The 25,412-nt window shown below is 37.1% G+C and overlaps 1 protein-coding gene across 1 annotated transcript in view; it reads right to left on the bottom strand.

Moving 5' to 3' along the window:
* The window catches only part of COL19A1 (collagen type XIX alpha 1 chain), a 276,934-nt gene that overhangs the window by 109,747 nt on the left and 141,775 nt on the right, over positions 1 to 25,412 (bottom strand). Inside the window, exon 15 of the mRNA XM_084890396.1 lies at positions 21,838 to 21,891. Within this exon, the coding sequence (XP_084746522.1) occupies positions 21,838 to 21,891 (54 nt within the window). The remainder of the gene's footprint in view (positions 1 to 21,837; positions 21,892 to 25,412) is intronic.

Here is a 25,412-nt window from a genome sequence, read left to right as displayed (position 1 = left end):
ACATCGACCAGCTGCCTCTTGCACACCCCCTACTGGGGATGTGCCCACAACCAAGGTACATGCCCTTGACCGGAATCGAACCCGGGACCTTTCAGTCCACAGGCCGATGCTCTATCCACTGAGCCAAACCGGTCCCGGCCATTTTTTTTTTTTTTTGAGTTGCCTCCTTTAAAAGATGAAATGTATCCTCAAGGGGTACAATTTTGGAACTTCATTTTCGATGTGAAGGATCAAAATGACTAGCACCAAATGAATTCACAGGAATGCATTTTGTAGCTATGCAATAACTGCTTGGAAAATGAAGAGAATTCCAGAGGATCTGTAAGATGAAACTATAAAGGTCACCCAGTTTTGAAACAGAAGAATTTTCCATGCATAATTCTCAATTCATTAATTTGAATTAAAAAAAAATCTTTATTGTTGAAAGTATTTATATGTTCCCCCCCTTCCCACTGACCTCTTCTAGCCTTCCCCTACTCCCACCCCAGACCTTCGCTACCCTAATGTCTGTGTCAATGGGGTATGCATATATGCATATAAGTTCTTTGGTTGATCTTTTCCCACCCACCCACCCACGCACCCCATCCATACACCCCTGCCTTCCTTTTGAGATTTGACAGTCTGTTTCATGCTTCTATGTCTCTGGATCTATTTTGTTCTAAGCAAAAGAAGCTAGTCAGAGAAAGACAAGTATCATGTGGACTCTAATGAACAAAATAAATTGATGAACATTAATATGAATTTAATGGATTAAACTACATTTGATTTTTTAATCAAACCCTATCATAAAGGCGAATCTAATAAACAAAATAAACAATATAGAACAGACTAATCAATACAGGGAACAGACTGACAGCTGTCAGAGGGAAGGAGGTTTGAGGGACTGCGTGAAAAAGGTGAAGGGATTAAGCAAAGAAAAAGAACACTCAGACAAAGACAACAGTATGGTGATTATCAGAGAAATGGGAGGGGATATAGAAGAGGGTAAAAGGCATATAAATGGTGATGAAAGAAGACTTGACTTGGGGTTGTCAGCACACAATATAATATGCAAATGATGTATTATAGAATTGTACACCTGAAATCTATATAATTTTATAACCACTTTCACCCCAATAAAATGTTTGAAAATATTTAAAAAGATGAGTAAATTTGATGGTCTGTGTTTTACATAAGAGAAAATGCATTAAAAATGATTAAGTCTGGATCTTGCCTTCAAGGTAGAAGAGGAGGGAGAGTTATGCCTAACAGCCATTGAATAGACCTGTTCATTTGGTTATAGCTAAGCTCGGGAGTTCTGGGGAGGAATAGTGAGTATTAAGTTCTTTGCCAAACTACTCATGTTCTACCTTTCCATAACTCTCTCCAACCTTCCCTTTGGTAGGGGAAGAAGGGCCGTGGGACATCAGATGGGAGGGAAATGTTGGCAGTGGAAGCTGTCTGTACACCTTCAGCAATAAGAAGGGGGACTAAACCCTGAAAATTCCCTTCAAATAGGGGCAGTTCTCCCTGGATGCTTCCGCACTGACATAGATGTATGCATCCTCTTTGGTCCTTCTCCCCTCTAAGACTTTCCACCAGCCTTTCAATCAAGTGTGTTCAGAAGGTATTTCCTAGCCTGCCGCTCCTGATCTTGCTTGATTGATATAAGTACTGAGGAAATGTATTAATGACCTTCAAAAGCTGAATACTTGGGGACATGCCATTATACAATTACTGGTTATATTTTTTCTTGATTTGAATATTTTTCATTTCCTTTAACTTAGCACTCAATGTCACTTAAAACTGTCACTGGGTAAGGCAATCAATCTGTCTCCCCATAGTCTCTTTCTCCTTCAGCTCCAACCTTTTCCCAGCATAAGGTTAGGGTTTCCCAGTAGGTCCTTCCAGCCCCACCAGTGGGTCCTTTGTGAACTATGTTAATGTTTTCCTTTGACTTTTCCATCCCCTGTAGGGAACTATCTCATGGGCCAAAATCCTGGTTATGTCTTGTTCTCTGCACCCTGATACATGTAGTACACACACACACACACACACACACACACACACACACACACACAAATACACACATAGAGCCTCTCCAACTGATCTTTCTCAACTGCAAAAAATTTCTATAATAATTTTTAAACTCTCCATTTGTTCACTACCAGCTCTTCACAGTGTTTTCATAGGACATTTTTCCTACTCTCAGCTGTCTCATGCCCAGATTCATTCATTAATTCATTCAGCAAACACTTACTGACTTTCTACTGTGGCCAGAACCTTTTCTACACTGTGGAAATACCATGTCCTTGTACAGTTTATATTCCAATGGTCATAATAAATAGTAGTAGATGATGAATTTCATGCACTGGGCCACTAGTAATATGATAAACAGCCTTGCACTTGTATTTCTATATATTGCTACTTTGTAAATTGTGAGAGGGTGCAGGCCAGGCTGAAGGGAGGGACACGGGAGTTTGGCCAGGTCGGGAGGGGCTGCAGGAGGACTCCAGGATGTGTCTGGCCTATGTTGCTCATTCCTAATCTGCTGGACCCCAGCAGCAAGCTAACCTACCAGTCTGAGCATCTGCTCCCTGGTGGTCAGTCCATGTCATAATAAGCGGTTTTGCAGCCTTAGCATATCATTAGCATAGTACACTTTGATTGGTTGAATGGCTGACTAGATAACCAGACACTTAGCATATTATGCTTTTATTATATAGGATAAGGCAAAGTCTCAATTGTGTTTTTCTTCAGGTTTTCTATAATGGGGTCTTTTGTTGCTGAAGTCTTCCACCCAAGAAAAGACCTAACAACCCATGGAATCCAGAAATTTAGCACAATTTTATTTTCTCTGCTAGAAAAACTTTATCCTATAAAATGTCAATTCAATTATTAATACATGGTAAATGCAGCAATAACACAATTCACTTCCAATATTTCAATTTATTCAGCTAAATGCTAAAATACCTAATTGGAAATCACAAGGGACTTCCAGTTACATAAAACATTAGTGGTCTCTTTAACAACATCATGGTGGCAAATATTTTAAAATGGCATTTAAAATGTAAACTGAGCAAGATGAAATTAAATCTGGGCCTCCTGATCCAAAGTATCGGTTTCTTAGAGCTTTAAAATAGAGTATCCACTTACTATAAGCTCAATATATGGTTACCTTAAAAAAGACTTCCATCATATTTCATAACATCAAGGAATGGAAATAGAAAGAATAAATCCTTATGAAACATTTGCAGTCCATAAAACATTTCAAAAAGTACTTGTCAACCTGTTATAGTTTACTCCTGATGTGTTGCTGGGTTTTACAAGCATCTCTATAATGACAAAGAGAAGAACCTCTCAAAACTGTTGGAAAATATATTATAAGTACAAATATCTTGGGAGGTAGGGAGCCAGTTGCATTAAAATTTATTCACCTAGCACTTTATTAAATGGAAAAGTTCACCAAATGACACTTCCAAGCTTCTATAGGATAGTGTTGACTATTGATGCAGGAGATGGGGACATCAGTAAGCTGAGAAGGTACCTTTGTATGAATAAGAAAAAGACACCCTGACCCTGGCTGCATAGCTCAGTTGGCTAGAGCACTGTCCAATATGCCAAGGTTGCGGGTTCAATCCCTGATTGGGGCATATACCAGAAGCAACCAATGAATGCATAAATAAGTGGAACAATAAATCAATGCTTCTCTCTCTCTCTCTCTCTCTCTCTCTCTCTCTCTCTCTCTCTCTCTCTCTCCTCTCAATCAATAAATAAAATTTTTTAAAAAATGTAAAGAAAAAGATTCCTTCCTCCTGGTGGCTTCAGCCCTACGCTGGGGCACACAGTTGGTTTGTGGGGCATGGGCTGGACGTCAGCCCCCAAGCACCTGTTGACTGGTTGCACTTTCTCAGGGCAATTGTGCTAAGTGACAAGTCCACAAAAGTCTCTGGAATTCTAAAAGAACCACTAAACCTTTCCCATGGTTTTAGTGCTAGCAAATTTAATTGTGCTCAAGTAGTTGGAAGTGAATATTGTAAGCATGATATCATAATTTAGCAATTATTGAGCATCTATATGTGGCACGGCCTGTACTGGTTACTTTACATACATATTTTTCTAACCATCACTTTTGGACAGGCATCCTTAATATCATTTCTGTTGCATGACTGGAGAACCTGAGGTTCAGAAAGGCTGGGTAGCAGTGCCTGGGCTGCAGAGCCAGGGCTCACCTACGAGTCTACATGACTCCAGAACCCGTGACCTTTGAGGTGTACATTGCTGACATGGTGTAGAGGTTAACATTTTATTAATAAAAAGTTCAAGGAGCCAGAGCTCTCTACAAGGCATGAACCTATCAAATGATGAATGGCCATCCTTCCATTGGCAAGGTTTATGGGTTGCTCTGGCTACCCCCACCAAGGTCATTCTACAGCAGGAGGAATAGCATCTGTGTCACCAGCCAGCATTCATGTGCAAAGTTTCAGGTCAGGGGAGAGAAGGAAAGTTGAAAGGGTTAGTAGGGAAATGAATCAAGGCAGTTCCAAACAGACAAGGGGCTGGGCAGAGACAAATAGGCAGAGAAGCTTTGGTACCAGGGGTGGTCTCTGACGCCACCCATTTCCCTCTACCGTGGTTACAATCTATTTTGTTTATTCTATTGTATTTTTTAAAACAGTCTGATTGTGACCCACTCAGTTGATTTCTGACATGCTAATAGATCGTGACACATGGTTCGAAAAATATGGCTACTGCAGAACCAGAACTTGGCAGTGGACTTTTGTTAGAACCTGACAACCAATTTCTTTTTTTTTTTTTGACCCTGAACAAGTCACTTTAAATTCTTTAAGCCTCAGTGTAATTATCTGAAAAGTGGAGGTAATACTCCTTGAGAGAGAGGGATGTTGTAAGTAACCAGGATAATATAGCATTGCCATAAATGATATTTTATTGCTATAATATTGCATATATTAATGTTATTGCTATAATAACGGATGAGATGGTCCAATTTTATTCAGTTTTGTGACCAAGTCAGCTTTAGCCATGACAAAATTAGGCATGTTCATCTTACCTAAAGCAAGCCAGTCAGCAGGAGCTTAAGCTCAGCCATAAAGTTAGTTATCTTCACAGACCCTCCTCTAGATACCTTCAACTGTGTCTTGTGTGCCTGTCTGTACACCTGAATCCAACACATAATTGCCTTTTCCTCTGCACTCTAGGCTGTTAAATTCTTTGTGTAAAATGCATCCTCAGATCTCAAAAACAGTCAGACGACTGTTCAGACTTGACCCCTTAACTTCCATTTTATCTTCTTCCCAAGGAGAAAACTGGGAGAGGAGGGGGTCTTTTTCCTCTTAGAATACTTTTCAGACATTCCATGTACAAAATCACTTTTAGCCTCACAGGTTATCTTGACCTGCATATAGATTCCAAAAGAACAAATCTAGGTAGCCAGAAATAAAGCAATCACAAGTAAAACAAGTTATCCTTATTTTATACAGAATATGGGTACCTGCATTCTAAGTCCTGGTATTACATTCTGCATAGCTGAGAACTCCTTTTAATAGCTAATTCTTTTTAAAAATTTATCTATATTGTTGAAAGTATTACAGATGTCCCCTTCCTCCATTTATATCTCCCCCCAACTCCCACTCCTCCCCTCCCCTCAGGCCTTCACTGCACTATTATCTTTGTCCAGGGGTTTTGCATATATGCATACAAGTTCTTTGGTTGATCTCGTCCCACCTCTCTCTCCCCCTCCCCCTTCCATCTTCAATTCCTCAGTCAATTCCATGCTTTATGTCTCTGGATCTACTTTGTTCTTCAGTTTATTTTGTTCATTAGATTTCACATATAAGTGAGATCATGTGATACTTGTCTTTTTCTAACTGGCTTATTTCACTTACCATAATACTCTCTAGGTCCCTCCGTGCTGTCTCAAAGGATAAGAGATCCTTCTGTTTTACAGCTGCATAGTATTCCATAGTGTAAATGTCCCACAGCTTTTTTTTATATACTCATCTACTGATGGGCACTGGGGCTGTTTCTGGATCTTAGCTACTGGAAATAGCACTGCCATGAACATAGGGGTGAATATATTATATTCTAATTAGTGTTTCAGAATTCTTAGCATCTATTCCTAGAAGAGATGTCATGGTTAAATTCACATTTCTCTTAATTATACTGTTTTTACTAAATTTTTTAAAATATATTTTTATTGATTCAGAGGGAAAGGGAGAGGGAGAGAGTAATAGAAATATCAATGAGGAGAGAGTGTCATTGATGGCTGCCTCCTGCATGCCTCACACTGGGGATTGAGCCACAACCCAGGCATGTGGCCTGACAGGGAATCAAACCATGACCTCCTGGTTCATAGGTTGATGCTCAACCACTGAGCTACACCAGCCAGGAACAAGTTAAACTATTTCAAAAGCCTAGTTAGGTCCTGGCCAGCTTGACTCAGAGTGAATAGAGCTTTGGCCTGTGGACTGAAGGGTCGTAAGTTGAATTCCAGTAAGGGGCACATGCCCGAGTTGTGGGCTCGATCCCAAGTAGGGAACGTGCAGGAGGCAGCCGATCAGTGATCCTCTCTCATTATTGATGTTTCTACCTCTCCCTCTCCCTTCAGCTGTGTAATCAATAAAAAATATATTAAAATTAAAAAAAGCCTAGTTAGTAATACTTAAATAAGAAAAAAATTTTCTGCTAGTGATTAAGGTTTTGTTGTTACAGTTTTAGGCTATTGTCAGTACAATTCACTAAATTAATGCTTTCCTAACTCTATTGAAACATTTTAAAATTTCCAATTTGATGTGCGCTGGTAATTAATAAAATATAATAAAACTGGATTGCTAGAAAAAAAATGAAATATGGGCATACAAATTATAAGTCCCAATGTTTATTACTAAATTCAACAGACATAAAATTATATTTTAATAAAAATAATCAAGGGAACCACCAATATAGTATTTCTGAAAAAAGTGATTGCAGATAAAATGTAGTCAATCAGTGTTGAATCACAATAAAGAACTTAAATATGGAGTTATATAATAGAAGAACTAACTATTGATAAACACACTAAACAGTATTAATTCTAAAAACGTTGTTGTTAATATTATTAAGTAGCTCAGATAAAAACTGCAATTCTCAAATGAGGAGACATGTAATATTAGATATACAATAGTCATCATCTTGCATCTGAAATATTGAAAAGCAAAATGGGGACAGGGAAAGAAACATGATGTAAAAGTGCACTACAGTATTCCACTTTCATTCTTGATACTTATAATAAGAGCAAGTAAGCACACTTTTTCTTTAAAGAGTTAAATTAACTATTAAGTAAATATAAATATATTATATAATAAATACACCTTGTGTGACAGGTGGACCTTGAGAGTAGTTTGCTAAGTGAAATAAACCAGTCAGAGAAAGACAAATAACCATATGATCTCACTTATATGTGGAATCTAATGAGTAAAATAAATTGAAGAACAAAATGGGATCAGAAGTATGAATACATGGAACAGACTGGTTGGCGCTCGAGGGGAGGATAAAGAAGTTGAAGGAAATACCTAAGGAACATACATGCATTTCCCATTGACATAGGTAATAACTGGTAAAGGTGAAGGAAGGCGGAGGTGGGGGAGGGTGGTGGTGGACAAAATGGAGGGAGGGAGGGGGACTCCTGCAATAATGTCAACATTAACAGATTTTTTAATTAAAAAAAAATCCTGTGAAGCTTCTTTTACCATCAGTTACTTAGGGTTATGAATAAGTAAATAACAAATTTTACTTCCCTAACTTGATTAAAATAAAAAATAAAATAGTAGCATAAAAATACACGACTGCATTTCCTCAGATTTTTGTGTATTACAGTTGACAAGCTAGCCTGAAAATGCTACATGTTGTGATGTGGCCTTATTGCTCATGACTTGTAGGCAGCAAGTACTGCTGTGACCCTCCATGTGAGTTCAACAACATACCACCTCTTTTATCATCTGTTCTACTTAGATCCGACCACAGCAAACTGCAGCTCTCGAGCCACATGTGGCTCTTTGGCCCCTTGAGTGTGTCTCTTCTATAAAATACCACGACCTGGGCAAGTCTATTTTGAAGAAGTGGCGTTAGAAGAAGTTTAAGTTTAAAGAATGTGGCTCTCAAAAGAAATTTCCATCATTGTACTGTTGATATTTGGCTCTGTTAACTAATGAGTTTGCCGAACACTGGCTTAGATTACACAGAAATGTTAAATTGCTTTAAAAATTTCTAAACATGTATTTTAAATTTCTGTACATATTATGGTTTGGTAACACTGTGCATCACACTTGAATAGCACTGCACAGCGCCATGGTTTAATTCTTATCTATTGTTTGGGGACAAATCTCCACTCTTCTGCTTCCTTTTACATCCTTTTAACTAAGTAGACAGTAGTCTGTGCTTTAAAAGGAAACAAATAAAGGGTCAATTGTAAGAAAAATGCAGGTAAGACAGGGTCTATTTCCTTTGTCCTTGTCCCCCTTTCCTCTATCTCCATCACATAGATCTCCCAGGGACATTCTAGGCCCATCACCCACAATGGTCTTGTTTCATTAGATGACTTTTTCTCACTTAGTCACCTGTCTTAGCTCATTTCTGTGTCTCTAGAAAGTGAAGCTGCTGACATTTTTATAACAAAATCAAATTAAGTAAAAACAATTCTAAGTCATAGAATATTATACAAGAATGTCCTAATTTGATTTTTCAAGGGAAGATCTGAGAAAATTTCATAAATCTGCTCATCTTTGGAACTGTGATATTGCTAGAAAATGTGTCTAATTGTTGGAAATAATGTGGCAGGAACAGAAAGGTCATCAACTGTTTGTTTTTAAGAAAAGTCATTATAGGTAATTAGATTTGAAATGGAATAGCAAGATAGAAAGAAAGAATATAGAGGTGGAGCAGGAGGGAGATAATTAGGAATGTTGCATCTCTTAAGGATAGAAGATTAGAAATGAAAGCCTCATCACACTAAATGCTGTGGGGAATTCACCAATTTAATTTTTGCTCTGGTTTTTCTTTTACTAGAAATTATCCAATAAAAGTATATTAGACACACTTAAGTCATGCAATTTTGACAGAATATAAAAGAAAGGGAAGAGTGCACCATCTTAAATATTAAATTAGAAGCATAACCTCTTTTGAATTAGTAATTTTTGTGCTCTCACATTTTAAAAGGTTTTTATCTCTATGGTAACCATGCAGAGAAATACACCATATTCATTTCTATCAGCTCCCAGTGAAAAGTATTTTAAGCCCATCGTAAGTTAGCAGTATACCATATAAAAATTTATAACTATAATCACAAGGATTTATTGATAAAAGACACAGGCAGGACCACTTATCTGGTAAACTGGTCTCTTGACATTTCCTAGCTTGGGAATTATACTTAATTAGCATGCTTCAAAAATTTTATATCATTTGAGAAAAAAATAAATGACAGTTTACAGAATGTGTACAGAGCTATAAAAAGTGAAAATTGCCAAAAGCAATAAAGATAAGAACAATTTAATTTTGGCAATATTTTACTCTGACATTACTTACATTATACCAATAAAACTAAGTTTCCCAAGAAGTTAGAACTGTATTCTAGCAAAAATGGATTTATAAAATGAAATGAATGAATTCAGACAAATGGCTGATAACAGAAATGTTCGAAGATACCCCTGGTAATTTACAAAAGAAAGAAGGCATAGACAGAGGAGATAAAAAGAAATGCCTACATTTTCACCAGCTGCTTCAAGAACCTAGGAAAAGTCTGAAATTGCAGCAGTAGACCTTTGCTTCTCCAAATGGCCCACCCCTCTCCACCAGTTTCAAGTTTGGCTTTCTCTGCTTCTGTATTTCTCTCTGCTTTCACTTGACTAAATGGGGCTTGCTGTTCATGAAGGAAGAAAGCAGTAGCCATCTGAAAACTATGAACAGTCTTGAGACTGAGGCCTCTTATGAACAGCAGAAGTTTTATTCAATTGTGTCGACACTGAAAAATTCTTTCTGTATGAGATGAATATGCACAGTTTGGATTCCTACTTTGCCCCCTAAGTGAGTGGCCATGACCCTCTTACCTCCCATGTGTCCTCAAAGTAGAGGTGCTGGTCCATATTTACCCATGTGTGTTTTCTAACCTCTGCTGGTACTTCTGGATTATCATTGTTTCCTGTTGCTTGCACCTTCAATTTTTCCCTACTCATTAATTCCCTTGCCTAAGTTTACCAATGTAGTCAATTACCAGAAAAAATAATTTCCTTAACCTCTCCAAATGTGGTCGGATGTCATCTTCATACCCAGCTTCTGAAAAAAAATAGTCTCTAATCCTCTGACTTTCTCAGTACTTACTACAATTCCCAAGACCTAACCTGTACAATGTCCTATCCACCTCTGCGCAGAGCAGTGAGTCTCAGAAACCAGCTTCATTCAAGATCACTGATGGCTTTGCCTCAGACCCCAGCCTCTCTGATGCATCTGAAGCATTTCCGATCAGTTGACCACCTCCGCCCTTTCAAAACTTTTATTATTTCTCCATACTTTTAACAATCTCATTCACTTCACAATCTACTGCTTTTAAGATTTTGCCCTTAGTTATTTTCTTTCTGTAGTCTCTCCCTTGGCCATTCTACCCACGCGAGTGGCTTCAATTATCACCATAAATTGATGATTTCCTAATAATAAGCTCTGTCCCTTTCCTTATGATCTTAATCCAGATTTTAAAGGGTCAGCATTTTCTATTTGCAGATCCTTTCAGCAGATATAATGCTATAGGCTTGGAGTTGACTCTTCCCTCAAAGAATATTGTCCTCCAGGGTTTTCTACTTTGGTTAAAGCCACTATCACCATTTCAGATTTGAAATGTCAGTAACCCCCATTTCCCCTGTTAATCCTCACCTGAGGATATTTTTCCATTGATTAATTTTAGAGAGAGTGGAAGGGAGGGAGGGAGAGGGTGGTAGAGGAAGAGACAAAGCACCAATGTGAGAGACACAGATTGATTGATTACCTTCCACACAGGTCCACATGAGGGCCAAGGGTCAAACCTGAAACCCAGGTAAGTGCCCTTGACTAGGAATCAAGCCTTGACCCTTCAGTACTTGAGCCAATGCTCTGTTCATTGAACCACACTGACTTTTGATGCATAAATCCATTGTCTTATCTCTGTGCTCATTTTTTTCCTCTGATGTCTGTCCCATTTTGTCCCATTTCACTTTGTGTTTACAAATGTGACCAGAGGTTTGCCTTTTATTACTTACTGATTAGACTAAAAAAACAGTTCTGTCATCTACTCCAATATAACCCTCCCCCCCCCCACTCTCTCTCTCTTTTTCTCTCTTGGTGGTGAGGTGAATATTATCAAAGTTTTCATTATGTCTTCACTTCCACTTAAAAGCCATTGTGGACGCTGCTTTGGTAATAATATGGATGGTGTTTTATTCTGCCTCTGATGCAGATGGTATTGGTGCCAAGTTTGGTTGGTACCCAACTACCATGGTGTTGGCTACTAATGACTTCTGTCTGCACCCATCTGCCTTAGTCTACAGGAGCTGGAGATACCTGAAAAGGTACTTTCCCACCTTGACCGGTTTGGCTCAGTGGATAGAGCGTCAGCCTGCAAACTGAAAGGTCCCAGGTTTGAGGTACTTTCCCACCCTGACCGGTTTGGCTCAGTGGATAGAGCGTCAGCCTGCAAACTGAAAGGTCCCAGGTTTGATTCCAGTCAAGGGCATGTACCTTGGTTGTGGGCATATTCCCAGTAGGGAGTGTGCAGGAGGCAGCTGATCAATGTTTCTCTCTCATTGGTGTTTCTAACTCTCCCTCCCTCTCCCTCTTCTCTGTGAAAAAATCAATACAAAAATATATATTTTTAAAAAGGTACTTTTCCTATTCCCACTCAGTGTGTTTTTGGGTATCAAAGCCTAGCTCCTTGCTCCAAGATAGGATAAAATCTATGATGCTCCTGATTGCCTTGTGGGATCAGGATGAAACTAGACTTCTGAAGCGACGTTTGCCTCCTTTTTCTTCTTTTTTCAGGTTTCTTTTATAAATCATGTGCACAAGAATTCCATCTTAGATCACTATGCTTTTAGGGAAACCCAACTTAAGCCACTTCCATGATATCTCATACAAAACAGGCACTAAATTTATTTTGCAAAATAAATTACATTTGTTTTCAATAGCTCTACTTCTCCTTGAAAAATGAAATATAACATATTGAGAAAACTAAAGTACTATCAAATTAAACTTACTTTGAGAATTCTGCGCTATCAACTAAAGTAGTTCAAGCAATCAGGAGATTCAAGTTCTCAGGAGAGAACTTGGGGGTCAACAGAGGTGGGGCAAAGACCCTTGCCAACCCTCCCTGCAACATGGCAGGCACCTGAACCTTCTCCCATTCTGAGGGAGGTCTCCTGCCCCCTTGGCTGCTTCGCTTCCCATGCACAGCTCAAAGTGGGACCCAGGTAACAGACAGAGACTTGGCTGACAGCAGCTGCCCTCTCACTGCAACAAGACTTATTTAAGAGGTCTCATACCCATGGTGTGGGCAAGTGGGTTTTTAATATCCAAGTCCAGCCTAGCAGCAGGAATGCTCAGGCCCTTCTCAAGAAGGGAAATAATCAACTCCACGAATGCACACATGGTAAATGAGATTGATGCTAGAGTGTTGAGTATGACAGATGAATGATAGCGAATTTCTCAGAGGAGAGTAATGTGGCTAATGGAAATAAATGAATATTCTAATAAAAAAAAACTGATTGTACTGTTCAAAAAGCTGTTCCTAAAAGGTTAACAAAAATTCTTATTAGCAGAGCATCCCACGGTAAAATTGCACAACATGTTATGAACCTAAAGTAGTCTTAGTGTAGCACAAATAAGTTAAAATTTAAAAGTTATCAAGACTACAGTATAAGATTTCCAAAAGTCTCCTATTATTTAAAGTAAAAAAGGGGGTGACAGTGTAAGAATATCATGTAAGGAAAAATATCCTGAGAATAATTTACATCTAAAAAATTTGTGCTTTAGAAAATTAACCTTCATTCGAAACACTAATAGCAAGATACCCATGAAAATACACACATGGTGACAAAACAAGCCAGGGGAAAATCATTTGGGAGGGGATAAATGGAAAAGAATCCCAAATCAAATTTAAAGAAAATATCCCTTTATTAACTTTTGGTCGAGAATATGTTTGTATATTTTCAGAAAACAACTCTGAGACCATCTGGAATCCTGTAATAGAGAGGAATAGACAGAAGTGCTCCAGCCAAGAAGACAGAAGAGACAAAATTCAGAGATGGAAGATGCTGACGACGCCTCAGCATACCAGCAGACAGCAGCTGTGGGTTGCTGAAGAATGCCCAGGACCAAACCAGAGATGGCCAGATCTGCATTACCACCATTTGTCCACCAACCAGATCTGAAATATCATGGCTGACATGTACACATAAGGAACTATCTGGCATTGAAATTGGGACTCAAAAGAACTGTTGGCCCAGAAAGGAACTCACTACAGACTGATTCATTTGCTTCTCAGCATAACCATTATGGCTTGTTGCAGTTTAGGTTCTTACAAGGGTATTTCTTGGATCACATGATCTCACACATCTAGAGGAAATAATGAACAACATAAACAGACCCAGAGAAAGAGAACTAGTGATCAGACTCTCAAACCTCAGATGGAAAGTAAGGGAGGATGGGGAAAGGGGAAGAGATCAACCAAAGGACTTGTTTGCATACATATGGGCCTAGCCAGTGGCCATGGACAACAGAGGTTGGGGAGGGGGTGGCATATCTAGGGAGGGGTTTGGGATGGGAATGGGGGAATAAGGACAATTATGTGAGACCATAATCAATAAAAAATAAATAAATAAAGTAGTTCAAAATACTATGGAATTGTACCAAATTAAGGTAATATACTATTTATTAGAAACATAATTTGCTAGCTTTCAAAGTCACTAGGCCATAAAAATACTTCAAGTTCCAAATGTTTTGCATTTCTGAAAACTTATTTTAGTATTTCCCAAATTGATTAATAACATGTAATTATTGGTTTTGGCAGCCATCCACACATATATTCACTGTGTCCAAATGGATAAATAACGTTGTACTTGACATTTCCAATGGTAACTGTACCAAGTAGGTACTAATGTATTCAGTGCGATGTGCTGAGTAAAAATATGGATGCAGGAGTATTAGCATATCGCCACTGTGGTGTAAAGTGTCCTCTCCTTTCTATTCCCTTTAAGTGTTTATGTGGCTTAGTAGGTAATATTTTTAAGACTCTTTCATAGAACACCCGTCGCCAGGGTGCTTTCAAAGTGCTTGTGGCTTAATCCCATTATATACCAGAGGGCTGAGTTATGATGAAACACAGATTTAGATGAGAATCTTGAGTGATTTGCCAGAAGTCACAAATCAACCCAACTCTACAGCTGATAAAGAGCAGCTCTGACTCCCACCCCTGCTCCCCACAAACCAGGCAAGGCTGGTTCCCAACCGGTCATGCCAGATAAGCAGGCCATGGGGACATAATGTCACTCTTTACAATATGTAGAGACCACGACAGGACCAACAGGACGCATGTGCATTTGTTCCTTATAATGTCTGGCCTTAATTAGATAATCAAGTAGCTTTGGTTACATTCTCAATATTCTCCATTTTAAAGACATGCAATCTAGACTTTGGTTTGAGACCACAAAATAAAACACGGTGCTCCTTGGGGGCATATGTGTGGAGGGGTTTGGGATGGGAATGGGGGGATGAGGACAATTAAGTGATATCATAATCAATAAAATTAAAACAAAAACCAAAAAACAAACAAACAAAAAAACATGGTGCTCTCTCTCACATAGAATAACTAAGACATCCCTGCAGACTGGAGAATGGCTGAATGTTTCAGGACCTCAGTTCCCTTACTTGGTGGACTGGAGCGAGATTACAGTTCTCTTTCAGCTCTAACATAAAAAATGTGATGACCCTGGTATAGGCCTTCCTCTCAGGCCCCTCCCTCTGCAGTGGCTCCAGTCTCCCCAAACCTCAGGGCCTGGGTGTCTCCAGTTGGAAGAACTTCCTAAGAGATGGGATGCTATTTCCACAGCAGACTTAACACCTTAGGTCTGTTAATATAAACAAGCCACTTAGTGTCAGATTTCTGTTTGAAAAACATGAAACAATGCCTTCTTTACTAATCCAAATAACAGAGATAGCTTATAAAACTATTGTGTTACACAAATAAATACTCACTTGAATGAATAAGAAGCCTAACTCCTTGTGGCTTAACGACTCATACATGCATTATTGAAACACAAACATTGGTTGTCATCTTTTTTTTTTTCCTGTGGTTGTTGTTGTCACAGCCTTCCCAGGGTCCTTTGTCTTCTGTTTCAAGTGTTCTACAGAGACTCACTAATTAGAGTGAAGTTTACCACGGTGGACCACAGGCACACTGTCACTGGATGGCTATGATATTTAACTTGATCTAAGGGATGGCCTACTCTCACAAAGTCTGGGCTGCATCTCCCACTGTGTCTCTTTTTCACCAGTTCTAATTAGAGTGAGCTAGCAGTTGTCTCCCAACATCTTGTTCTTTTGATTTATTGTTCCCACCAGTCATGGAGTGCGAGGCAAAAGTGGAGGATTCTTGTCCTTGCTCCACAACTACTCTCTGGCGGACACTTGTCTTACATTAACATGTATTAACTTCTTCCCCTTCTTCCTGCCTTACTCCATTACTTCAGAAGCTATATTTGATGTAGCCCTGGGGACACCAAGCTAGAATGAGCAGGAGTATCTGGGTGGCAGGACACTAGGAAGAGATTTTGAAGTACAATTTTTTTCAGATAAAGCAGACTGATGTCATTCCTTGAAATTTTGTCGTTTTCTGAAATTCTGATTCTATATCTCGAGGGGCATTTAACTGACAAAAACCCTAAAATGCTATTAAAAATTTTTACAGATATTAAATCACACCTAAATATGTGAAACAGTAAGTGGTGAAGTCACATGCTTAATACTTAATCACATGCTATTTGGGACTTCATCAGTTAGGACTAGCACAGGAAGGTAATTTGTAAATGATCTATTTTTGCCCTGAGAAATGCATCATATGACAAAGGGACTAAGACTAGTATGTAATTCTTATATTCTATACTGATTTCTCATTTAATCACTGAAATGAGGACTAAAACAATGGAAGCATGTAGGTGACTTCATACACACACAAACAACATATAGCACTCAAAGCACATAAGCAAGAACTGAGTAAAGTCGGGTTACAAATGTGTATAACCTGTAAATATGATATATAGTGACACAGATACGTATAGTGTTTCAATGCCTTACATTCCTAGTACAAATGCTACTTCATACAAAGAAAATATAAATGCAAAATAAATCATTATATGATTTAGGATATGGTAGAATTTATCTACTACAGTATATTTTTTTCTCTCCCCAGGTGGCAAATTTAACTCAATAAGAGTTTTCTCAATTATATAAAATCATCCCATCATAAGTATTAATTTGAAAAGTCTCATAGGTAAACTGGAGATAGCTAGATAATCCTAAATGATGAGTTTCTAGAAAGACAGCAAGACAAAGCCAGCAATATCAGCCATTAAAACAATAGTGAAGTTTCCCCAAAGTGAGCTTCAAAGCTCTGCAAAAAGAAATGCAGTGATAATTGTAGATTTTATCATTTTTATCTCTGACTCTCATTAGTTTTATAAATTCTAGTAAGGTGTTGGGGGAAAACTGCCAATCTCTTGGGACCTGAACAGGGTACACACTTTCCCAGTTACCCATTAGAAATGTCAGATAGGATCAAAGTTGATATCTTTTGTAAACTCTCAAGGTATCCTCAAGGAGACTATTTCATAGGAAGTAAAGTGGAAATTTAAAACATGCACAATAAACATGAACTACTCGTTGAATAAAGAACCTCTAAAATGTTACATAAAATATGCATATTTACACATTTATATATGGATCCAACCCCCCTTGCTCCTGTTCTACCTAGGACCAGAGCAGAATTATTATTTAAAATAATTTTCCTGTTAGCAATCCAAACTCTTGGTACAAGGACACTAGTCATAGCTTTAGTGAGTGAACATAATTTTTGTACATGCTCACTGTGCATTTTACCGGTCAATGTCAGTTTTAATACATAAAGATAGGAAAACAATCTCCTATTTCCCTCTAATGATACTGTACAACTAACCAAATTACTTTGTGAGCTGAAAATTTATCACTATTCATTCTTTTCTTCATAAGGTTCCTCCCCCAAATTCAGGCTCATGTAAAAGAATTGAATTGCAACTACAGAGAATTATTAGTGGTTCTCCCAGCCCCTGAACTTGCTTCATTGAAACTCTGAGGTCATTCTATGGCTGTGGAGTTAGCAGGGTGGAATAAGCTATCCTAGAGTGGGAAGAAATGATTTTATACTGTGGGGAAGTAGGGCAGTCCTGATCTGCTTTACTGGCTTGCTGTGTTCTATGAAGCCTTCACTGAAGATGGGTAGGCTATCTGGGTAAAATTTTACTTGAAAAAGATATCAAGTCCCATAAAAGCAAATCAGCTTAAGGAAAATTTTGCTTACATGAGTTCTATAGCATGTGCTGATTTCACAGAGGCAGTGATTTTGTTGCCCTTTTTCCCCTAATGAGATTGATATAACTCAGGGATTATTAGAGCATTATTTATATTACTTGTATCTTCTCAGATAAAGGATATGAATCAATCAATCCAGAAACAAGCCAAAAGAAGGACAAGGTTTTTCCATGAATACTTGGTGAATTTATACATGATCAGCACAATTTATGCACTAAATAAGCATTAAGGCCTAAGCTACTCTATGATGAAGACACCAATCCTCATCTCTAATCCTTTAAATAAAATTTTTTTAGGTATTTCATTTTATTATGAAGCTGGGTAAACACTGGGCCTCATAAAGCTTCTGGGATATTAGAACATGGGGGAGGACATACAAAGAAAGAAAGAATTCAGATAAGAGTTCAATAAGATGAGTTCAATGGAGTGGGAATGAAAACAGTCATTTTACTTTATGACTTTATTTTAGTACTTTTTTTTGGCTAACTAGATATTCCCTTTAGTCAACTCCTACCGTACTACTCTAAATTTTCTTCCATTCTATAAACAGCTTCAATCACTAGCCAGCAGTCCTGGATTGTGAGAAGGATGTCTGACCAGTGGGATTGAGCCTAAATGGACAGTTGGACATCTCTCGAGGGGTCCCAGATTGGAGAAGGTGCAGGCTGGGCTAAGGAACATCCCCTCCCATGCATGAATTTCGTGTGCTGGGCCTCTAGATTTTTTGTGTGTGTTTTTAAAAATATATATTTTGGAGGATTCTATTAGGAATATTAGGAAATCCTATAAGAAATCCATATCTCAGAGGGAATGTTTATAAACATGCCAGTTCTTTTGAGATGTTCATCTAAATGTCAATGAATAGGGCTCAGCTCTGAATTTCCTCACCATTCATAAAGATACCTTTTCCAGAGTGCCCTCTAGTTCCTACCCTTATCCCTCTACTAGATTTCCCACTTCTGCCTCTCCAATTTATGTTTCCAAGTAGAGGCCTGGTGCATGAACTTGTGCACAGATGGGGTCCAGCTGCCCTCCCCTCCCATTGGGGCCAATTGGGTGGTGGAGGGGACATGGGAGGTTGGCTGGTCGGCCCTGCCCACTGGTCTAACTCCCAAACTCCTGGTCATATTCCAGGTTGAGGGGACAATTTGCATATTAGGGGGAGGGGATGTGGGAGGTTAACTGGTTGGCCCTGCCCACTGGTTTAACTCCCAGTCAAACTCCTGGTCATACTTCTGGTTGAGGGGACTGCTATTAGCTTTTTATTATATAGGATTATTATATAGGATGCTCTCCTGATTATCCAACTAAAACCTCTCAGCTGGCACCAATTCCAACCACCTCTTTTCTTATCCACCATCTCTATGTTACAAATTTAAATCCTATTGAGCCCTCCTTGCATCTTGAACCTCTCTTATGTTGACTTATTGGCCCTGCAGTGTCCTGGCCCTCTGTCCTCCTCATGATGTTTTTTATTATAAACTCCAATGAAATGTAAAAATTACTGGCCTTATCTTTAAGTATGTGTGTGTATGTATATATACATATGCACACTCACAGATACATTTCTATGCCTAAAAGAGCTGAATTCTACCTAACTCTTGCACAGGGAAGAAATAGTGGCACTAATATGGACCTAAATGTAAATATGAAAGCATGCTCATTTCTTAAATGAATTAAGCATGCTCTCTTTCAAGTAGCTTATAAAACAGATATCACTGAGAATATTTTAAAATAATCATTTGTAAATGTGGATAATATCAATAATACTTACTTCTAGCTACCTTTTCTCTACAAATATAACACCTGTAAAAGACCAATAATAAAGACAAACCATGTCTAACAGTAGCTTTAAAGTCTGTTCTTTAGTTTCTTACACTGTATCACTCTTGATAGAAGAGAAAATGAAGGTAATATAAAATAATCTAGACTCTGCATATTTATAAATAGAGCAAACTTGCAGAGAACAGTGGGTGAACTTTATAATTTGAATATATTCCTCCACAATTATCATGAAGAATAGATAAGTTTAATTTATTCTTTAACCCAACTTCTGAAATGTAAGTTTTGCTAGGGTACAATCTCAAATTCAAGCATTATTATTTTTTAAAAAGCCTCATTAAAATATTTTCTTTATTTTAGCTATTATGACAAAGACCCTCATAATTATCTTACAGGCCAAATTAAGACAGGTGAGTGGGAAGGAAGTAGAAATCAAATGTATTTGTTTATGATTTGATTATCATGCCACAGGATATTAATGGTAGACAAGATGGCAGCCTTTGCTGGTGTTACATAGAAATGCCAGACCCTATTCTATTCAGGATACATTAATGATTTGAATGAGTACTTAGAGGGGAGACTCATCAAAATTTGAGACATATAAAACTGGGTACTATTTCACTGGGGAAACAAAACAAAACTAAAAAGCCCAACTAATAGAATGGTATTATGGACTCATCCAGAAGATGAAATTTAATAATGACATGAATCAATTTCTACTCAGTGATTCAAAATGGCAACTGTACAACAACAGAATGGGTGACTATATGACTTGGCAGGGTTTTTCATTAAAACAAAAGGGGAGGAAATGAATTGACCACATGTCTGTATGCACAAAAGTGCAATATCATTGTGCCCTTAAAAATTTGTTAAGAGGGTAGGTCTCAGGTTAAATGTTCTTCTCACAGACACAAACACATGCACATACACATGTATACACATGTGCTCTGCCATCTCAAATTACTTAGCGAGTATAAGTGGGTGGTTTTTTTTTTCAGTTATAACTGAAAAATCTGTTTATTATTATTTTCTAGATTATTGAGTTATACTTGATAATTAAAAATTGTGCATATTTAAGGTGTACATCTTTATGATTTGATATATAATACTTCATACATGTTGTGAAGTATTCACCACAATCAAGCTAACTTAATCCAGCTATCATTTCATATTTACTGTTTTGTGTGTGGTGATAACACTTAAGATATACCCTTTTAGCAAATTTCAAGTATATGATACAGTATTTTCAACCTATGTTGTACATTAGAGCTCCATAACTTATTTATCTTGGATAACTGAAATTTTGTATCCCTTTACCAACATATCTCCAAATCTCTCTCCCCCCCCCACTAATCACCCTCTACTCTCTGTTTCTATTAATTAGACATTTTTAGATTTCACTTATAAGTGAGAATATGCAGTAGTTGTTTTTCAGTATCTGGCTTATTTCATTTAGCATTATGTCTTCTAGGTTCATCCATGTTATCATAAATGGCATGATTTCCTTTTTTTTTAAAGCTGAATAATATTCAATTTTGTATGTATGGAAATATATATATTTCCTTCTTTATACATTCCTCTGTCAATGGACATTTAGGTTGTTTCCATATCTTGGCTATTGTGAATGGAGCTGTGATGAATAAGAATAAATATCCCTATACTATCTGTAGAAATTATAACATTTTGTCTTTCTGATAATAGCATTCTAGTAGATATGACATCTCATTGTGGTTTTGATTTGCATTTCCCTGAAGAGCACGTTTTCATATACCTGTTAGTCATTTGTATGTCTTCCTTTGAAAAATGTCTATTAGGTCTTTTGCCCATTTTTAAATAGGATTATTGATTTCTTTGCTATTGAGTTCTTTATATATTTTGGATATTAATTAGAAAGTATAAGTTATCACTAGTTTTCCAGGAAGGTGTAGTTCTTAGAAGAAAAATGTTCCCTGGATGCTGAAAAATGCATTTAATTCAGAAACAGATGCAATATACACCTTGGCCATCACTGTGAGAACACAGAATAAGAAGCTTAGAAATTAACTTCATAAGGTCATTTCATCCATTTCTCTGCCCACAATGGGTTAAATGCTTAAGACAGCCTCAAAGCACAGATCTAAGGAAGTAATTTTTATCACTAAAGACTATTTAAATTTCTGATTCAGGTAGATTAATGAACTCTAAAAGGGAATGGGGCTACAGAGTTAAAGGGGTAACTACTGTACACATTTGTGCTGCCAATCTTGAAAATATATAGAATTTTCTGAATTGTCTCTGTCAAAATCTCAAATTTCAGCTCAAAACTCAGATGTCAGCCTTCAGACAGTTGATACTCTCCTTATGCCTCTCTGCTTGTTATATTTTGGTTTTATTTCTATTAGTGTTCAGAAATAAGTAACCCCTGAATTAGAGATGCCTGCTAGTTGTTCCAAGTTTACTTACCCTCTGACCCTCTTTTCCAGGTGGACCTTGGGGGCCTTGAATCCCCAGGGATCCCTATGAGGAGAAAAGGATACATGTTAGTGGCCTGTTTTCTGTACACCCTCCTCACAAAGAATGTTGTAAAAATTAACACCTACTTTACTGTTCAAACAAAACTTTTAAAGTGATTTGAGCTCTTCCAAGATTAGACTATGAAATATATTAACAATGATGAACTGTTCTACTCTGAATGGTCTATCTTTATAGTTAACTCCAGAAAAGAAAAACGGTGACTCCAATCCTGGTGTGAGGTCTAATGTTCACTCCCAGTGAAATATCCCACGTGATCAGAACCATGTTTCACCAAACTAATGTTTGCAGGCAGAAAAAATATATTTAAACACTATAAACACAATTATATTTTCCGTAGAGAACAGCTCTGTAAGTATCGCTAAGAAAACACAAGGTATGAGAATGACTTCAACATATGTCTATTCATAACCTTTAATTTTTAGTATCATAGACATTATTTAATACTTTCTCACAATATTGCCAAGTGGTAGGGAAAACAAACATTTGTTCAGATCATAAAAAAGGCCCAGGAAATGCCTGGTGTTGTTATTCTGAAAGTCAAGTCTCCTGATTCTTACAGTTACTATTACACAAGCATCCCGATTCATCATGACACTCAAAATGACAATACTGCTGATTATATAAAATCTTCGGCAGTTATTGCTAAGTTGTTACTGCTCTGAAAGCTCATTCTGAATATCTCCTGATCTTTTTCTTCCTTATTCACCTGTAATTGTGGGAGATCTAGGCTCTTTTTTCTCAGTCCACATTCTCTCATCAGTGAGCTTTGAATTCTCTAGGCTAATAATTCTAAGTTTTATAATCCAAGTTTATTTTCTGCGCTGAAGATCCACATATCCAACTCTCTGCTTGACCATACCCACGGTCTCCTCTAGCTCCTGGACATTCAAACTGAGGCATGTAGAACAGCGAACTTAGGACCCTCTCTCAAAAGTGAGACCTTCCAGCATTCCTCAACTCAATAAACCCATACAACATCCTCTTGGTGCTCGTGACAAAATCTAGACTACATCCTCCATACATCCCTGCCTCAAATTTCTTCTTCACACCCAGTGCCCAAGTTCTTTTAATGCATTTCCAAAGTATATTTGGATCCACCTATATCTATTCTTAATGCTCCCATTATCGATTCTTGCTTGCTCATCTGTAAGAGCTCCCTCGTTGACACTAGACACAGACCTACCATTCTCTACATCACAGCCACACTGACCTCGAGGAAACCCAGCCTGACCTTCCCTGACTTTCCACATGAAGAGATGGTGGCCTGTTTCACAGTCTCACAGTGCCTTACACTTGACCTTTAAAGTACTGGCGACCAGTTCATTTAAATGATTGTTCCTGCAATGATCAGTTTATCTCACAAGACTCTAAGGACAGTAGATAAATCTGTGTTTTATTCATCGTGCATGTGCCTATTAATGTCTGCGTAAAAAATAAAATTCATATAAGGAAATTGATTAACTCCAATAAAAGCTTTTGGGTAAAGGCAGTGATTTTCAAATGATTTTGCAAATATTTTTGATTAATTCATCATCTATTAAATGACTTAAATGGCTTGAATAAATGAGAAGTCTAGTGTATATATATATATATATATATATATATATATATTCAAACAAACTTGAAATCACGTTCATTTCAAAAGAAACATTTTATTGTTACCCAATTTAAAAATAATTAGGATTCATTTTCATAATATGACCTTTTTATTTAAAAGTCATGGCTACTATTAAACTAAAACATCAAATGTGCTTGTGATGACCTACTTTATCGTGTATATATTCAATTTTTCCTTTTTTCATAGAAACTAAATTTTCATAATTTTACTATCTAATTTATTTTGAATAGAAAAAGGTTATAAACATTTTAATTTTTTTATTCAGATAGGTTTCATTTGACTAAAGTCAGAATTTAGTATAAATTGTTGAAACTAATTTTCTAAAAACATTAGTACAAAAAATTCTGCACATACCACTAATCCACAGTATTCTCTATAAGTCTTTCTGACTCTTTCATAAAACACCAATAAAGTATAGGTATTTATAATTTTTAATTCTTTTATCTATTTTGGAAAATTTTAATATTATAGGGACATACGGAGTCTATGTTTTACTGACTTAGGCAGGAATAAAATCCTAGGAATGAAAATAAAGTTTTTTTCTTGCTATGAACGTGTTATGTAACCAAGAAAATTTGGCTTATTAGGCCATTATAGGGTTGGTAAATTCCTAATGTGTATAAGAAAACAAATGCTGAAAACCAAATATAATAAGTATTAATTACAATATAATTATAGGGAGTTGTGTCATTATTTACAAGAAGGACACAATCTTGGCTCTAGATTAAACGCTTTCCTCTTACCCTTAGGAAACTATTATCATTTCATGAATAGTCAAACTTATATATAACATTTTTGATATCCATCCAAATGCTGACAGCCCTTTCAGTGTTTTAAATATGAGCCACTAAAAATACACACATCATTCATTAATGGAGTACAATTAGTTCTGAGCCACATATATCAGTAATAAAAGTTTCACTTCCTTTACTTTCTGAAGAAGTTACATAACAAAAGTTTACATAATGTAAAAATATTAAAATTGATGTAAAATGTTAAAATATATATATGAGATTAAAAAATATATATGAGAACATTTTGTGAGCAATGTCCAAACAGTAAGATAAAGTTCACTCACATATATAACCCACTTATATGCCACTTGGATCTTCATGATTCTGAATCCTCCCTTCACCCTTAACCTATGCTAACTCTAGGACCTATTGAAAATTATTTTTAATTTCCAATGGAATATTCAGTATTTGAATTATTCATGACCAATTTTTAATCCCTAGCCACATTGCATTAATGTTCAGAATATTTTTGGGCTGCCCTTTATAAAATATTATTTGAAATTTATAAAGAAAAATTATATGATATTGTCATTAGTAAAGTACAGGCCAACAACTGCAGAAAAATCGTATTTTTTATAATGCATTAAAATTTGGTGATGAGTTATTATTTAAATTATCCAGCTCACTACTCCCCTCATTTAGTAAAGTCTAAAAATGGACTTACTTACCACATACTATGACAATTACAGATATACTGAAGCTCTAGCCTACTTAAATTAAACTTGGGTAGAGCCCAGCATTTGTCTCAGATCTCTCCCATAATTCATTCTTACTATGGTCTTGTAAATGCCATTATGCATGTATTTTACTTATTATTTTAATTAACTAAGAGTTCTAGAGGATTACTTATATATTTATTTTTAATTAAACTTATTGGGGTGACATTGGTTAATTAAATTATATAGGTTTCAGCCCTGACCAGTGTATCTCAGTGGTTACAGTGTCAGCCTGGGCACAGAAGGGTTTTGTGTTCGATTGCTGGTCAAGGGCATGTACCTGGGTTGCAGGTTTGATTTCTGACCCAGTCAAGGCATGTGTGGGAGATAACCAATCCAATCCATGTGTTTCTCCCACATGGATGTTTCTCTCTC

The sequence above is a fragment of the Pipistrellus hanaki genome (genome assembly GCF_964339955.1).
Source record: "Pipistrellus hanaki genome assembly, chromosome: 7".
NCBI classification, from domain to species: domain Eukaryota; kingdom Metazoa; phylum Chordata; class Mammalia; order Chiroptera; family Vespertilionidae; genus Pipistrellus; species Pipistrellus hanaki.
Note: the sequence above shows the minus strand (reverse complement) of the source record. Positions and strands in the feature narration are given on the sequence as shown.